Source organism: Tyto alba, unplaced genomic scaffold (assembly GCF_018691265.1).
Source record: "Tyto alba isolate M040663 unplaced genomic scaffold, T.alba_DEE_v4.0 Super-Scaffold_21, whole genome shotgun sequence".
In the NCBI taxonomy this organism is placed as follows: Eukaryota; Metazoa; Chordata; class Aves; order Strigiformes; family Tytonidae; genus Tyto; species Tyto alba.
Window position 1 is genome coordinate 22,375,129 of NW_024881295.1, and position 18,232 is coordinate 22,393,360.

An 18,232-nucleotide genomic window follows, 5' to 3' on the forward strand; every position below is an offset into this window, starting at 1 on the left:
ACACAGTTTTACCCAATATCCGATTCTTCTGTGCATTAACAGTGGTAAAGATGCTAAAAGGATTTAAAGCTTCTAAATTACTGATTTCATCGCTCGGTTCGCACTGGCCCCACTTTTTCTCCTAGCTGTGACAAGTCCAGTCAGTCCGTAAGACGTCTGCTCCCTGCGCTGCTGGCTGCTACGGCCACTTTCAAGGCGGGAGCCAGGTTCCCCCAGCTGCTGGGATTTTTGCACGTAGAGGTGACTCTGTGACCGGGCCGCAAACAGGAACGACACCTAGCCCCTGCTAAAGCAGGTGAGAGCGCCAGCAGCCCTGGCTCTGTACCAGCCAGGCAAAGCAGCCTTTCCCCAGCTCCCGCGGGCAGAGCCGAGCAGCGGGCTCGGCGCCAAAGCGCGCCTTCTCCAAGCCCAGCAGCTCCGAGCACCCCGCGGCGGCTCCGGCCAGGCTGCCGGTGCCCAGGCCGGGCAGCGCACGGCCCCTGCCTTGCTGCCGCCACTCCCAGCCGGCATTCGGCACCCGCCTCCTCCGGGTGGGCAGAGGGCAGCGATGAACCCCCTTGCAGGCAGGGCCCAGCGACCGCCGCGGTGAAGTGCCCGCCGGCCCCTCGGCCCGGCAGCCGGCCCGGGCTGGGGGCGCGCGGGCGCCCCTGCTCCAGCTGCCCCAGCGGCACGGCCTGCCCGCTGCCTCGCCACGGTGGGGCCGTTACCGCACCGGGTGGAGGGGCCTTCCTCATCCCACCGGGCAACGGAGGGGCCTTCCTCATCCCACCGGGCAACGGAGGGGCCTTCCTCCTCGCACCGGGCAGAGGGGCCTTCCTCCTCGCACCGGGCAGAGGGGCCTTCCTCCTCGCACCGGGCGGAGGGGCCTTCCTCATCACACCGCACGCGCGGGACTGAGACACTAGTACCGGGGCCCGAAGCAGCCAGAAGGAAACCTCCTCGCCCAGCAAAGAGGGTCCGTACGGATCTTTGCCTAAAGCTTAGTTTTAATGCAAACGACTCTTCAGTCTGTTCATCCCTAAATGCCATCCAAACAGCCGCAGGAGGACTCGGCCACTTCGCAGCAGCATCTTTAAGAAAGTTTCCAAGAACTCAGAAACGTGAAACGTGTTGCTCTTACTATTGAGAGAGAAAACCGTTAAGAAAACCATTACAAGGAACTGAGTGGTCTGAATACCTGGTTAATTTACTACACACAAGAAAGTTACCACTGCAGTTTCAAAAGTGGAAAATGTGGGAACTTCTCCATTAATGCAAAATAAAAAAAAAAAAAAACAAAACCCACAACATGACAAAGTAACACAACCAGCCATTTTATTCCAATTACTTTACTTACACACACTTACATCCCCTCCAAGAATTAAGTTAAAGGTTTTAAAAATATTACTAGCCATCAAAACCGTTACTAAAAAATATCTCAACTTTTTGCACAAAAAAAAAAGTTTGTTTCAATTTTCTGGCAAAATAGTAACGTGACTTTAGCTATTCCAGTTCTTAGCTGAAATGCTGACTATAGTCAGAGGAAGAAAGGCATACTACTGGTATTCTCTTTTGCCATGAACATGTAGGTGAACATGGGTTTTTGTTTTGGCAGAAATACTCTGCACAGGTATGAAAGCTTTCATACAGAATGTTATCCTCCTCACTGAATGGAGTATTTGCTGACAAGCTCATTTGCCAATGTGAGATTTATCATGTATGGTCTATTACAAATGTTTCAGAGAAAGAACAGAGTCAGCTTGCTTTCCCACATCCTGTGTTTTACTGGGTTTAAACACAAATGGGAGTATTTCCCCCTAGAGATCATGCTGCTAGTTTTACAGTTCATGCACAAAGGAGTTCCGCACAGCTCTACTCCAGCTAATCATGGCAAAGCTCCTGGTTCACAGTGCTGAAGGAATGAAGTTACCCAGTGTACACTTGTCAATCATCATCCAGATGAATTAAAAAGAAGTGCTTCTAGAATACAGGCAGAGATGAGGTGGTTTTGGTCCTAAACAAAGTATATCTTAAGGCTTTTGCAGTACACCATGGCTAATGAGTACTTATTTAGGAGCATTAAAGCTGTGATAAAGTATCTGTCTACGCATCAGCAACTTCAGTCTTAAGAAATACTTGACAGTTCAAGTTTTTTGATTATCTGCATACATGTCAACACTAATAACATCTTTTGCTGGGAACAATTAAATATTCAACTTAATCTTCAGATTTTTAAAGGTTTCAGCTCTGTGGCTGAAGACGACTCCCAAAGCAAGCACATTTTTCCTGCAAAAGAATCCAAAGACACCCTGATTACACTGGTAACCAGCGTATCCCCTGCAACCAAAGGGGCAGCATGCCTAGTGAGAGCCAGTCACTCACTGTTCCTCCCAACAGCTGAAAGAGAACCATAAACAGAAACAGGGTATTGCTCATCAGGCAGTGCAAGCAGTGTACTTCACTCCTAACTGTGATATTCTTAAATGACAGGGTGAGTTGCCTCCTTTTCCCCCCCGGAACCTGCCACCACACTCTCATTTGTAGGCACAGTGAAAGTCATGAAAAATTTGTGTTCTCACACACCTAAAATACAAACAGGTGTTCTCAAACACCTAAAATACAGTTTTATTTGATACATTGTCAAGTGAGTAGCACAGCACCAGGCAACCCTTCACATCTTTGGTACTTGTTTTAAAGGAGAAAATTAACAAGTGAAAGTAAGTCTCTGTTCCCTTTCAACAAGCAAGTTTAATTTTTGAGGCTTTCTTGGTGAAGGTTAAGTAGGAACAAAAAAACCCAATGCTGCTAAGAATTTATGCAATGAGTTGAGCAGAGATGGGGATGGTACAATCTCATCTGCAAACATTTGAATGTCTACTGTTACAGGAGACAGATTATTTTAAAAAGCAGGTTTTATCAAATCTAGAGTTAAAACATTAGCAGGTAGGTGGAGACAGCCTCTGATCAACAACCATGTGTGAAGATCTATCCTGAAACAGTTATAACTAAATATTGTTTAAACTTGGCAGTCATAGCCAATCCTCATGTTACAACCATCAGTGAATTCACCTAGTAAAATTATGGAAGTCTCCAGCGATATAGGGAAACATGATACCTGCTAAAGACTAGGAGACAGGCACAGGATTTTAAGAATTCTAAGACATCCTTTGTGTCTTTTGACCCTTCATTTTCTAGTGCAAAAATAGGACAGAGAATAAATGTTTCTTAACACGCACCTACCCAACTACACAACTTCCAAAAAATCACTTTTTCTTTCTTAAGCCCCTACTAAAAAAAATGTTTATATCGGCTAGACGTCACGATGACAGGTTTTGCTGCTATAGCATTTTTGCCAGTGCCTGGTCAATGTATTCTATGAGATACTCTGGATAAATCTGCTGCTTCTCAAAGATGACAAAGATAGAGGGGTTTGAAGAGTTATTCACACAACTGTCATAGAAGTTTTGGTTGTCCTTCAAGGGAGGCCGGACATAAGAAGAACTACCAAGAGTGAACTCCCCCACCAGCACCCGTGCCAGAAACATGGTCTTGGTGTGAGAGTCTTCCCTGCAGTAATTGTCAGAATAAGATGCATCCCTAGCAAAATAGCTTCCTGCAGAAGAGACGAGACAGAGTTAATAAGACACCAGAATTGCAGGCAGTGAAGTACTACAGTGTGACAGCAAGTTCATAAGCAAATCAATGAAGCAGTTCATGAGTGGCCTTTCCAAAGCTTTCACTTGGCCTGTATGGCCACCTTAGTGAAAATGACCACTATGTGTTACCTACACCTATTCTTCACAGCACACATATCAAAAAGCCACACAAGTAATGTGTTCAATGTTATCATATTCCTCAGAAAGTTCTCCTCCTGACCCTGGATGTCCACCTTCCCCAACCTCACCCGACTTCCTCTCCTGACAGAGGCTACTGATGTTCATTAGAACATTTCTGAGAGTTACAAGTATTCACTCAGATGGGTGGGTAGTCAGTCAGTCAGCCTGCCTCTTGGCTATTCCACTTGGTATGGTGATGCTCTCCTGTACACAGGGCAATGTAAAGGAATATAATTTACTAACAAGGCAAAAAGCCTGTAAGCAGGTTGGCATTTACATTCCTAGAAACAAACAAAAAAAAAAAAAAACACAACAAACCAAACCAAATAATGCCACATTGCCTTCCTGCAGGAGCCTGGAGAAACTGGAACAGAAGTAATCCTGAACTCTAGGAGAAACCATCCCTACAACTGGCCTCCCTTAAGCTTGCCTTTTCTTGCAAGGACGGAGTGGAACACAGGTCAGGGCCTTTCAGTATGCCTTAGCTCCAAATGATCACTGCCAAGATCAGCTGCATTGTCCACATCATCACAGAGATAAGCCCTAGGTTGACTGCGTGCCCTCTCTCTAACTTGACACCTCTGCAGTAACTATGACAATTTTTGAGCAAGTCTGGGGTTAAAGGAAGGGCTGAAAACCAACCTCTGCCGTAGACTGTCCCATGAAGGCCACAGATCCTCCAGTCAAAGTTTTGCTGACAGATGGCTTCAGTGTATTTTCTACTGGTCCCATGAAATAAAAATCGCTCGTCCGCAGCCTTTCCACCATTGCTTTTCTGCATTTGTTCCTTCTGCCTGCAATAAGAGGCAGTATCTTTGCAGTTCCATGGTGGCTGCACCCAGACAGGTTCCAGCCATACTAGGGCACAGAGATAATTTTACACAAACAGTACATTCTAAAAATCCTTACGTTAAGCCCTACTCTTTGGGCATATGGGGCATCTTGCTGTCTAGATGTGCAACAACATGCCTTCGTTATACACAAACACCTCCAGATAAATAAATAATAATAAACATTTTTTGTTTCATTCACTGCCTATTGGGAGAGGGGGAGGAACCTTCACATTATTTTTTTTCTAAACACAGGAGTTCATGTTAAGGCTTTCCCTTAGTAAGTTTTGCATTTAGCTTTGAAAGCTGTTTCAGTATTGACCAGCTACAAACCGGCGTTTGTCCCAGTGTTGTGACTGATTACCAGCTTCAGAGCTTCAGTGGAAGGCAGCTGTCCCGGACACAGGCCTGGCAGAAGTCAGAACAACTTATCCAGGAGCAAGGATTCTGCCCACAGAGCCCACCTGACCATTCTAAGCAATATGTCTTGACTTGAGTTTTGGGTTCGCCGGTACATCTTGATCAACACGTTGATCCTGGGTAGGTATTTCAGTGGGAGAATGGAAGCAGACTCTTAAACGCAGCTGCATTTCAGGAATGTGTGTGTCTATCTTTAGCATGCAGCTAACTGCAGAAACAACAAACTTCATGCCCACATACCAGAGCAGTATTTTACACTTACCATTGATACAATGCCCAGAGAGATGGGTTCTGAACTCTACGAATCCTTTTAATAACTGTTTTGGGCATTGTGCGTTGAAAGTCCACCTTGACTTTCTTGTATTCTTCAGAAGAACTGTCAAGCTCAATCAGCTGTAAGGAAGAGATTAAAAAGCTACTCTAACCTTTTACTAAATCATAACAAAGCCACCCTACCTAGTGCACTACTCAGTCCTTTAAAGTCTTTTCTGTGAAGTAGAGGCACAAGCAGCAGAAATACTCTTGGAAAAAAGGCAGATTAGAGATCCCTGCTCTGTAAAAGTGAGCTCTTACCTCGGGAACATTAACTTCTGGGGTTTAAAACACCCAGGTTGCTCTCTCAGAGGACATTAAAGGAGCTGCATGCTTTTGTGCAGCCACCCAGCCCCTTTTCGTATTTGGGCCAAGACATATTTGCATGCATATATCAAACCATATGTAAATAAACAGAAGATACGAGCACATAAATAAAAGAATGGAGAATTTATGTTGCAGCAAATCAAAGGGTACCTCTGCACCCATGCTTTTTATATCTTTATACTGCCTACAGCCAGTGAACACAAACTGCACTGCCTGTTATGTTTTTAAGTAAATTGAAAAGGCTTTATTCGATCAACCCTTTTAAGGAAGAGTAAGGACACACTGTCAAAAATCAGTTTCTTACATGACAGTCCTGAAAGCAAGCAAAGTTTTCTACTTGCATGTTTTCCCTGGGAACATCAAGAATGTCTGTGTTAGCCTTCCCAATTTTTTATTGACAATTTCTTGAGGATTTGCATTTTGCAAGTTAGCAATTTTCAAGCTTCGTATCTTCTTCACAAGAAGACCTCTTCCGTAGGCGTAACTACTAGAGTTGGCATAGCTGGTGGCAGAGGCAGGCAGGAAGTCAGCAAAGGTAAGCCACGCAGGTGTTAACTGGCTGTGTTACAAAGGTAAACAAGTTCACTCCACTGGAGTTACAGCACATTTTAATAAATGATCCCAGCCTGAACTCTGCTGATTTCAGCAGTGCTCCTTAGACGTACAACAGTCTACTCATGCACAGCTCAGGGAATGGTTACCCTGAAATTTAGAGGCATGATTTATCTCTGACGCTTCAGCACGTGTTGGACGTGGAAGCTGTGAATCTTGGGCACCAGTAAGAGTCTCGCTTCGGTCAAATTTGCCAAGCAAAGTGGAAGTCAATGCTGCCATGGTTATATTGCCACCATTTGTTAGTTCAAATTTGGGTCTGGTTTCACTTCTAGGTCTGCCCAGTGTTCTATCGGGTTCAAATTTACCAACACCTCTGCGTTACGTTACATTAAGAAACAGTCATCTACAAAGTCACAAGAAACACTGAACTTGCGTTGTAAGAAACTTGTATGCAACAAAACGGATGGAGAGAAAAAACAAAAAGCTCCAAACCTGGAATCCCAGTTCAGGCAGGGCAGATTTGTCCCAGTGAGCTGGAATACCCTTAAACTCTTCTGTATGTTTAAAGCCCCTGTACATTACAAGACATTACAAATAGCTAATTAAAACAAATCAAGTTCGTACATTTTAGGTACATATGATTTTGTTTGCCAAGTTTAGGGAGAATACAGGCAACTGAACATATTCAGAAATATTTTGAAATTGTCTTTTCAGTTCAGTACATGAAAATACTTGTTCCAACTCATCATGACAATACTTATGGCAGGAACCAAGACGCCAAATGAGAAAAAAAATTAGATATACACTGAACTAAATACAAAGTAGTTCTCTTAGTTGCAAGAGTTGAATGTATACATAAAAGCTCTGCTACACTGGAGTAGAAAAATAAAAATACATCCAGTATCATGTCAGTGTGACAGCAACAAGATAGATACATCCTCCCCTCTACTTACATCCTGATTTTAGTTAGTGTGTTTAGCTGCTCTTTTCTGTGTTAAGCAAGCACAGTGTGCTGCAAGGGAATGCACAGAAAAAGTTGGCTGCACATGAAATTACATAAAATCTCTCTCCTTGCAGACTCCCACCTTTTACTCCACCTGTAACAACTCCGACTTTCCTCTCAGATTGTCTAGTTGTTTGCAAAAGAATGGTTTCTAAACTTGTGTCTAGCTTTGAAAATTACTGATCTCAGATGTCAGAAAGGGCTGGTATGCATAAATGTTATTGCTGCCATCTGTATCAGCTGCTCTAATAAGATAGCTCCCTCTAATCAGAAGCTCCCTACAACCTTGCTACATGTTGGATTATTTTTCAATGCTTCCACACTTTCTGTGGCCAAGCCCAAACTTCCTTCACCCCAAGACTCCCGAGTTGCTTGAAAACTGCTGGCCAGGCTGCAATACTGCCCTGGCTAGACAGTGTTGTAGCAAAGGTATGTCCCTTCCCCTCTCAATTTATTTTACAATTGCCTTAACAGCTACTCCTTCACCTTATTTACACCGTTGGAAGTCACTGCATTCACAATGCACTAAATCCATCTCCTCAGAATGAGCAGTTGCAGTTTACCTTGCTCTTGTCTTTTCCACCTCTGTCTGAGACACGAATTTAGGTCTTCTGCAAATCTCTCTCTCTGTTCTGTAGTGAAGGTTTTTCTGAATCATGGCTGGGGAAAAAAAAAAATAAAAATAACCCCCTGAACAGTCAGAAAGATGTTTTAGAAAGCCTTCACACTGCAGAAAAACTTGCCTCTAAGCTGTTTTCTCAAAAAGACACTGAGCTTTTTTTCTTGCTACACAAAGGGAAGCCAGAGAAGGATGTGGAACCCACAGTCTATCTGTGTAAGTCATCCAGAAGGATTGCACTTTCGGTTTTGCTCTTAACTTTAGGAGGAATGATAGACACGGGTTGCTATTTTCCCTTCACTGTTCCATCAGCCACACTTAACTGTAAAGAATCATTGTAAAGTACGTATTTACTCGTGCTCCATGGACTCTATCCCCTCTTTCCCAATTTGCAATCAAGATACTGTTTTTCTACACATAGTTGTAGATTTCAAACCTTATAAATGCAACTTAACAGCTATCACAGGCCATTTATTTTTACTGATCACCACCAGAAACAAGTCACAGCAACCTGAATTTTACAGGCATTACTTCCAGATTTTGGAACCTCTGTAGCTACTGCCAAATCATGCTAACAACTAAGAGTCAGTAGCAGCCAGGAGAATGAGGTCTCATCTTCAGAGAGAGACACAGAGGAAGAAAACAAAGAAACCTACGTCTCCGCACCACCATAGATAGAAAATAAGTTTTGGAAGACATCTACACTGTGTATGTTTGCCTAAGCTACTAAAAAAGCCCAAACCTTAGCAAAGGGATTGATATACTATGCAATTTTCCCTTCTAAGACAGAGAAGTTTCCCCAGCCTATAGAAAAGGCTACAGCATTGCTTTCAATTGAATCACCACTAACATACACATGCCCTTTCCGCTTGTTGGGGTTTTTTTCCATGCAGGGTGAAACAGTAATGGAGAATTAGCTCAAAGGCAACTACACCAAAATGACAGTCTAGGCAGTCTGATTCCCATCACCACTGTTCCCTGTGATTTTTGAAAAGGATACCTGGAAAGGCAACAGCTCAGACAGGACAGTACCAACACAACTGGCTTAAATTTCCTGAACTCTTGGGAAACACATCTTCCTACTTTGACATAGTGAAGGTATTTCCTCAGCCTTTCCAAACAGGCAGAGCTATGAAAAGAAAACAGCTACATAAATCTTGCAATGGAGGATTGTCTGGACCCTACACCTTGCCCATGTGCTCATTTTTCTGCAAGCCAGTGATTAAAGCAGACCAGAAGCTGCCTTGCCAAGTCTTCCAGAAGTTTCTCTACCATTTGTGTTAGTGCCAGCATCAATGGCAATGTCACACTTGGACTTGCTGGCAGACATTCTGAAACCTAGCACAAAAACTTCTTAAAAATAAAAGGTTTGGAGGAATAGGAATGCCACTTTGCTTATATGAACAGCTCTTATCCTGAGAACTTTGACAGAAGCTCTGTCTCTGTCAGCATTGCAGTTTAAAGTTCAAATTTCTCTCTTCTATCTCCTGTTGTAATGTAGTTTAAAACCACAAAAGACTTGGAAGGAAGGGAGGAAAAAAAATAAAATAATAACAAAACCACCACCACCAACAACAACAAAACATACAACAAAAAACACAAACAAAACTAAACCAAACAAACCCCCAAACAAACAAAAAAACAAACAAAAAACAAACAGACAAACAAACAAAAAACAAACAAAAAACACAGAAAACCCCAAACCAAATAATCAACCTCCAAAACTGAGTTCATATTCATGTCTTCCAGCTCTGAAGTTCAGCTTTGGAGAACCTTTGGCTATATAAGCTTTCTCCAGGTCTTCACTGGAGACAGTGGCAGCTGCATGATCATCATCCTGTCGGGTCAAAACCAGAGAAAAAATAAGATTCTCCTCATCTGTTATATAAAACACAAGTTGAACACCCAACAGCTGTCTTACGGTATGGTGGCTGCAGTACACATCAGCTTTTGGGCATGACAGTAGCTATCAGGCAAAAGCCACGTATTAAGCAGTTGAAACTGCCCCTAAAACAAACCAAGCAGTGTTTTGAAGCCTAAACTCACATGGCTTCAACTGCAAAGTGCACGCTATGAATGCTACTACTGAGACCACACAACCACCAACTAGACCTTAGTGGAGACTACTGGAACCTCAGAAGCAGAAGCTTTAGTCAGGAACAATGAAGAGAATGTATTCATGTGATCCTACCTGACATGACTCACTGAAGAATTATCTGTCACTACTCTCTGACTCACCAGTGAGCAGTCCCATACCTGAACCAATCAAATTCACATGGAAAAGATCCCATTAGGCCCTAAAGTCCATCTGTACAGTATGACTGAGAGGGAGAAGCTGACAAAAGAGGGAGAGGATATAAACACTGTGCACTTTTCAGTAGTTGTGCACTTTAACAGAGTTGAGTCTCCCCATTTCTCCACACTTACTTGTTTTCCATACTCTTGCCACAAGCCATATTCATCTTTCCAGTACCAGATCCATTCTGTTGTAAGAATGAAGTGAGGGGGTTTGGTCACAGAGGAGGCTGTAGAAAGACGTCTAACCTTTGCAAACCCACAGCACATATTCAGAAAACAAATACATGGCAAGACAGAGCCACTTTCAGTAACACCATTATTAAATCTATTAAAAAAAAAAAAAAAAAAAAGAGAGGAGAAAAAAAAATCAGAACTATTTGTGAAGCTTTACACATAGGTTCAGCAACCCAACACAGATTTATAAATTAAATCAACATCACTCAAAAGCAGAACACAAACCTGCAGTTTCCATAACAATCCCAGCCCTGTCCTGTGCTTGCACATATTTTGCATTACACTGTTACGCCTCACGCCGGTTCCATGGGCAAATCGGTGAGTTACATAAGATGAGCAGTGGAAAGGTACACTGCTGCCTTCTTGCTAACCTAAACAAGAACAGTTCTCTAAACAGAGCACTGTTGTAACTTAAGGACAGGTTCAAAGAGCCTCTAACATAACATAAGGAGGCTAGGTAAATTCTCCAGCATGGGACACAACATACTGGTGTGAGCCCCTACTAACACCTTCTTCATGCTACATAACCAGTTTCAAACTCCTAAAGGTATTTCCATGTTCTTAATGCTCTCTGCACCCAATAGCATCTCTCTCTCTCCGGGTACACAAGGTATTCTTACCAGTTCCACAACATGGACTGGGGGAAAAGAGGGTGGGAGGGGCAAATCTCACGCTACCGCTACCTTTCCATCCTTCAGCTCAGGAGGTGAAAGGGAAGGTTACTTCTAATCGTGGGGTCAAACTGTGTATTGACAAGCTCTAACCTAAGACAGTCCCACAAGTACTTGTGATAAAATCACTACTCTCTGAAGTTTTCCAGCCATTCTTAGTGAGGATTAAGACTTCCTATGGTAGTAGCAGTAGGAAGTATTTATACATTTTTTCGCAGCAAAGAATACTAGAGTCTATGGGTCAGTCACACAGAATAACCGTGGTAGATTGACCCTGGCCAGCAACCAAGTACCCCCACAGCGAGCTGCTCACTCGTTCAATCCCCCTCCCCTTCCCTGCACAGAGAAAACAGGAAGGGCAAAAGCAAGAAAAGTTGTGAGTCAATATAAAGGCAGTTCTATAGGTGAAGAAGAGGAGGGGTGTAAATAAGTAAACCAATGCAGCAAAACAAATCGCTCACCACCTCTCCAGGCAGCCTAATGCCCAGCCAGCCTCCAAACAGCAGCCACCTTGGAAACCAAAGCCCCAACCTTCTTCCTGTGCCCCAGGTTTTATTGCTGAACACGACATTGCACGGTAAGGGGATCTGTTTGGTCAGCTCAGGTCAGCCGTCCACGCCGATCCTCTCCCAGCGCCTCGCCCCCCCCCACCCCACCCACTGTGGAGGAACAGGGCAGAGTGGGAAAAAGAGAAAGCCTTGACTCTGGGCAAGCACCGCTCCGCATTTGTGCATTACGAGCACTGCTCCAGTCACAAATGCAGGACACAGCACTATATGGGCTGGTAGGAGGAAAGTTAACTCCACCCCAGCCAAAGCCAGTAGGGTAACCTGGCGGGTACGACACAGGCTCCAGGCATAAGGAAGGCAGAATGGATCACATCTCCGAAAACTGTAGAGCAGCAAAGTGAGGTCTGTAGAAGAATACTGAGTGAAGCTACTTATTTACTGACTGCAACAGAATCATAACAACTGATAGCTACTAAGGGCCTAGTCCAACACAGACAAATCCAAAGATTACTAAATTTTGTAAGAGTTTATACCTGATGTTATTTGGGTCACAGTATGCTTTTTCTATTTCTTCCATATTCTTCAAGTCCTTCCAGGTATTACCATCAGAGAACTGCCATCTGTATGGCAAGTGAAAATGAGTTCTGACACACTTGTCTATAAAGTTAGGAAAAAAAAAAAAAAAAAAGGCATTATTTTTACAGGCTACGAGAAAAACTCCAGTGTTTCAGGCCTGTCCACCTAGCTGGTGAAAGTATCAAATGCACAGCTGTGGAATCAATACAAGCAGTTCAGAATTTTTCAGCATGAGCAAGCAAAACTTAATTTTTGAGCTTAGGCAGAAGTAGTTTCTGTACCTACTAGATTCAATTTAGACAGAAGTTTAGTTTCTGTACCTACTAGATTCAATTTGTGCATCAAAACTGCTAGCAGGAGCTCAGTGGTGAAGTCTCGGTGGAACTGTCTTCTCAGTTTCAGAGACGAAAATTTACAATTAATTGAGATCAAAAGCTCACACGAGGCTATTATTTCATACATAGAATAACAGTGTAGACTCAAATATCTATGCTTAGCCACCTAGTCCCAAAGTGGTATTTCTGAAGGGAAAAATACCAAACACAGCAGTGCTTCATTTTAGGATAGGAGGCAGCTCATTTAGAGACTTCAAGAAGCCTCCAGTCCTCACCAGGAACAAGAGTAGTGGTAGCAGTGGCTCAGGTATCACAAGTGTTACTCAGAAATCATTCAAAGGGTCAGTATGCAGTCACTCCTCAAGAGAAGTGAGGATTGCATCACCAGTACACATACGCATAAACTTGAGGCTAGCTTTCGTAGTAGAAAGACAGGCAACGTCTCTACAGGGAAAGGCAAGGGGACTGCACCACACAGTTCAGATGAGAAGGTGTGCACTACATCAGGGAGCTGCTCCAGGTCAAGAACATCAAGTAAGGAAAGGATCACAACAGGACAGTGTCATGGTGTAAACCCTGCTGGCAGCCAAACACCACACAGCCACTCACTCACCTTCCCCTGCTCCAGAGGACGGGGGAGAAAATTAAAAGGGGTAAAGATAAGGAAACTTATAGGTTGAGATAGAAAAAATTTGATCATTGAAATGAAATAAAAAAAAAATAAAAGCAAAATATACAAACAAGTGATGCACAATGCGATTGCTCACCACCTCATGACCAATGCCCAGCCTATATCCGGCTAGCGATCCCAGAGGAGAGAAAATCCCCAAACTGTGATCCCAGAAGAGAGAGCACCCCAGCTTCCCTGCCAACCTTCACCTATATACTGAGCGTGATGTTATATGATATGGAATATTCCACTGGCCCATTTGGGTCCGTTGCTCTATGCTCCCTCCCAGATTCTTGTGCACCTGTGCACTAGCAGGACATGGGAATCTGAAAAGTCCTTCATTCCTTAGCAACAACTAAAACCATCAGTATATTATCAACATTCTTCTCATACCAAATACCATACTGAAGCCAAAACACAGCACTACTCCAGCTACTAAGAAGGAAAATTAGATCCATCCCAGCCAAAACCCAGAGACAACAAGAAAGCTGGCACAGCAGCCTTTTTCCTGGACCAACTGGAACATTATGAAAGGGAGACAACTCGGATGGAACAGAAGAGTGCTAGAAGAAACAAGGAAGAATGTAGAATTCAGAGTATCTTCTGTAGCTATTTGGAAATGGAACTCCTATCATTCAACAACCCCTTAAGTGAGCACAGGTGGAGTACCCAATCTCCATCACAGGCAGATATTACACGTCAGAGTAAAACCAAACAGCTCCTTCGGTATACCAGGTAGGGCAAACACCTTCCTACCAGCACTCAAGATTACAATGAGATTGAACTAAAGAGAAGCATAAGCTCTGAAGTTTCCCCTTTCTGTGAAAGATGTCTACCAATTTATGAGAAAAGGAAAATAGACAGGGCTTGCTACAGTCACAACCTACCTTTAAAGCCACAACTTCTGTACAGATGATATAAACAGATCTGTTCCAATTCATCACCATTTGCAGTTGAGGACTCTTGGCTAGAGCTGTGTTTTCTCTCTAGATGGGGGGAATTGTAACCTTTATTAATACACTTTGTTTCAACAAGCCCTCTTAAAAGTGCACCTATGGGTTAGGGAAGATGCCGAAAACCAGTGCTTATGTAACTGCATTCAGCTCCAGAAAGACACTGAAGTTTTTAATAACCTTGTATACCCAAAAGTCCTGTCCCTTTATCCATCCTTTCCGAACTTGACTTTCCTGTAACTAAATTCCTTAGATACAGTTTTTAGATATCACCACAAAATAAGAACAGAATCCAATGCCTTTCCAGTCCTAGATGGGCTTGAGTTAACCATGCGTTCCACGCAGCTGTTCACACTAGCAGCTATAAAATCTGAGGTCTCAGAATTTGATACTTCTGTAAGTTAAAGGACGCCCAAGGAAACAAAGAAGGGAAGAAGGAACTGCAGGGACTGTAGCAGAGATGAACACACACACTTGGATTTTCCATTCAGTTTCCCTTTCCTTTCCTGCTAATATATGCTTAACTTACAATTCTAAGGAACTTCAAAAGAAAAGAACAAACAAAATACTACATCTCTGAGAATTAACTAGGGTAGTGCTGTCTGAATTCTTGTGCTAAACAATCACTACATTAAAGAAAAAAAATGGATAGCTTATAATCACACAAGTAAATGCCACCCCTATTCTTAAACAGTTCTCTAACCTTGTTTCCGTTTTTTACCACGAAAAAAAAATATAGCTCTCCCTATTTTCAATTCCTGTTGTGTTTTTCTAACCCCAAATTTAAGATTTTTATAAATGTCAAGCACTTTATTTCTCAGGAACCCATAATGCCTTGAAATCCACTTCACTTGTCAAGACACAAATCTCTGTCAATGAGATAGGTGCAACGTCCCTCCGAAAAGACACATGAGGATGTCATTAAGAAAAAGAAAACTGAACTCACATCTGTGAGAATGTTACATTCACTTTAGTGAGTCTTCTGATGTTTTCAACATGGTATCATTTACCTTTGCATGGTGAAGATGTGGCATCTTCTATATCACACATGTTCCTGTTGCCATTTTTTATGTCATACATATTCCTATAAATGGAGGGTAGTTTCTCAATAATGTCTGAGGTCATTCCCTGTTTCTCCAGTTTCTCATAACATTCTGAATTTAGTAAGTCATGGGATCGCTTGCAGCTGCTGCCAAATCTGCACTGTCCCCGCAAAAAGTACTGGCAAACATGCAGTTTGGTACAGATCTTTTTATAGGTACAAGATCCATAAGGTCCATCACCTTTGTTATAATGCAAGCAGACCTTGGGTAGAGGAAAAAAAAAAATTAAAGTACAGTGTGTTAATAGAGACCGTCTGAATTAACAATTTTTAAAGCTACGTGTTTCCATTTGCATTTAAAAGACTTACACAAGTTTCTTCTTTCCTTTTCTTTCCCAAATGATTAGAGCTTTTCCTTTTCCCTGCTAATGGCTAGAAAGATCTTTCAACAGACAACCACCATCTTAGACATTCTCAAGCAGATGGGATTTTGCTCCAAGTCACATAAATGTATGATTGTGGATTTTATTTTGTCACTACCTAAACTCTTTGGTTTTCTAGTTCTGGAATAGTGAACTTTTTTGACCTGAAATTGCTGTTAAGAGGTACTGGATTTGGCTGGGATGGAGTTAACTTTCTTCACAGCAGACCATACTGTGCTATGTTTTGGATCTGTGTCCAAAACAGTGTTGATAACACACCAATGTTTCAGCTACTGCTGAACAGTGCTGGCAGTGTTGAGGCTTCCTCTTTTCTTCCACTCTGCCTCCCAGTCCCCAGTGGGCTGGGGGTGGGCAAGAAACTGAGAGAGGACACAGCTGGGACAGCTAGCCCAAACTGGCCGGATGGATATTCCATGACATGTAATGTCATACTCTAAAATAAAAAAATAATCATAATAAAAAAAAAAGGACAAGGGAGGGGAGATGGGTCCTTCTCACAAGGTGACCCTCTCTCAGAGGCTTGCTGGACATGGGTCTGCCTGTGGGAGGTGGTGACTAACTTCCTTTGCACTACTTGTTTCCTCCCCTCTTTTCTCTACTTGATAAACTGTCTTTACCTTCATCCACGAGTTCTGTGACTTTTGCTCTTCTGGTTTTCTCTCACCTGTCCTGCTGGGGGCAGGGGAGAGTGTGGTGAGACACTGTGCAAGTGCTTAGCTGCCAGCCAGGGTAAACCCGCCACAGATGCAAACAGAGGATGCAGATTTAAAGTTTTAGATTTGCATTATGCTAACTGAACTGACACCTAACATCTCCACCTAGTATCAAGCCTCTTTGGCTTTGTGGTGCTCATTGAAACACAAGGCTACAGCTGTCACAGCACTACTCACCTCTGGTAAGAGGGAAGGGTCATTTTGAAGCAGAAGCTGGCACAGTTCATCTCGGTTTAAATACTCAAGTCCATATTGTCTTAGAACAGAAAGATTGTGGTCCGAGTGGATGTTGTGAACAAACCTGCATTCCTTCCTACAAGTTAAAGAAACCCAAGTGCAAAGAAAGTGCAACAGACTAGCACTATTTTGCTACCCCATAGGTATTACACTAAACAGTTTAAAAAAGTACACCAAATTAGCTAGTTTCAGAAAAATCTGTAGCACTCCTTTATAAAGTAATTATGTGATTTGCTAAGCAGATTACATAATTACTCTGAGGATAACTGCCACACTATTTCTGATTTACTGTCACTGCAGCATTACTGCAGCCTGACCACACTGGCATTTTGGACCCGCAGCCCACAGCCACGCGTAAGAAGACACCAAAACGCCAGAATAACGCTTCCCCCCACTCAAATCAGTAAGCACCTTCCCAGGCTCGGGCAGCACAAATCCCTCACAGCGGCTGCGGGTGGCAGCGTGTGCGGGGTGGGGGGGGGCGGACACCCCCAAACTCCCCCCCCCCCCCCTTCGCACGGGCCCTGGGCCGGGGGGGAAGCGCTGGAAGGAGGGTGGTGAGCTGGGGAGTGTTGCAACCCGAAAACCCGAAGTTTGTGAAACAACCGCCTGTGTCTTTCTCCTTTTGAGGGGAAAAATAAAAAAAAGAGGGGGGTAAGGCGCAGCTCCGACCCGGAGAGGGCAGCCAGGCCGCTCCCGACCCCAGCCCCGAGCTCCCGGCCCGCAGCGAGGGGCGGAAGCGGCCGCACCCCCCCCCCCCCAGTGCCACCACGACGGCCCGTGGAAGTGAGACTTTTCCTCTCCCAAGTCACCTCCCCTCCCCACAGCCGCGGCCGGGGAGCGCTCCGAACGGCGGCAGGCCCTCCCTCCGGCGCCCAGGCCGCAGCGGCGCCCAGCCCCGCCGCACGCTCACCGGCGGCCGCGCCCCCGGCCCGGGCAGCGCCGCGCGGGTCCCCGCCGGCACCCCCCGGGGCCGCCCCGCTCCCCCCCTCGCCCCTCACCTCGCCAGCTGGTTGCGGCACAGCCCCTTCAGGTGGTACTTGCAGAGGTGCAGCCGCCCGCACCGCCCCTCGCAGCCCGCGCCGCGCTCCCCGCACAGCCGCACGGGGCTGGTGGCCACCACCGCCACCGCCACCGCCCCCCCCCGCCCCGCTTCGCCGGGCCGCCGCACCAGCGTGAACCGCCGCTCGTCCCGCAGCGCCAGCGCCAGCTGCTCCGCCGTGGGGGGGCCCAGCAGCCGCCGCTGGAGCTCGCCCTGCTCCAGGCAGCCGCCGTTGGCGCACAGCACCTGCAGCGCCTGGGCCGCGAGCGCCATGGCCGCTGCCTTCCCCGCCCGCCGCGCCGAGGAAACGAAAACGAAACCGGCGGCGCGGGGTGGGGGGGGTGGGGGGGGGGGCCGCCCCGGGGAGGGGCCGGGGGCGGGACGGGGTGCGCTGCCCCCCCCCCCCCCCGGTGCCGCGGCTGGTTCCTCGCGCGGGCCGGGGCCGCCCGTGGCGCCCTGGGGCCGGCGCTGAGGGAGGGCCCGGCCGCGGGGTTAACCCCTGACGTGCGGAAAACAGACTCCGCAGTCTGGTAGATTGTAAAGTAGGTCGGTTTATTCAGCGCTGGGCACACAGGGGATCGCTCCTCCGAATGTGTGTGCTGCCGTGTGGCACCGTTGCCTTAGATTT

General features: G+C 45.1%; 1 protein-coding gene across 2 annotated transcripts; it reads right to left on the bottom strand.

The window, feature by feature from the left end:
* Positions 1–1,297: 1,297 nt before the first annotated feature.
* Positions 1,298–17,891, bottom strand: LOC104356768 (protein mono-ADP-ribosyltransferase PARP12). Of its 2 annotated transcripts, none has more exons than XM_042795264.1 (12): positions 17,564–17,891; positions 16,503–16,638; positions 15,138–15,432; positions 14,062–14,160; positions 12,127–12,250; positions 10,309–10,504; positions 9,598–9,718; positions 7,826–7,922; positions 6,752–6,830; positions 5,328–5,458; positions 4,458–4,609; positions 1,298–2,265 (listed from the first exon to the last, which is right to left on the bottom strand). In XM_042795264.1, the coding sequence occupies exons 1-12, from the start codon at positions 17,875–17,877 to the stop codon at positions 2,204–2,206; spliced, it is 1,806 nt and encodes a 601-aa protein (XP_042651198.1). In that variant the 5' UTR covers positions 17,878–17,891; the 3' UTR covers positions 1,298–2,203. The 2 variants fall into 2 exon arrangements, with proteins under 2 accessions (XP_042651198.1, XP_032851842.2); XM_032995951.2 differs by having other exon boundaries at positions 1,298–3,592.
* Positions 17,892–18,232: the final 341 nt, after the last annotated feature.

Bases quoted from the DNA above. Each gene is read 5' to 3' on its own strand.
- LOC104356768 (XM_032995951.2), bottom strand. From the start codon at position 17,877: ATGGCGCTCGCGGCCCAGGCGCTGCAGGTGCTGTGCGCCAACGGCGGC. The intron at 10,505-12,126 runs GTATAAACTCTT...TTTTTTTAATAG, and splicing joins TGTGACCCAAATAACATCAG to ATTTAATAATGGTGTTACTG. The intron at 4,610-5,327 runs GTAAGTGTAAAA...CTCTTATTGCAG, and splicing joins CTCTGGGCATTGTATCAATG to GCAGAAGGAACAAATGCAGA.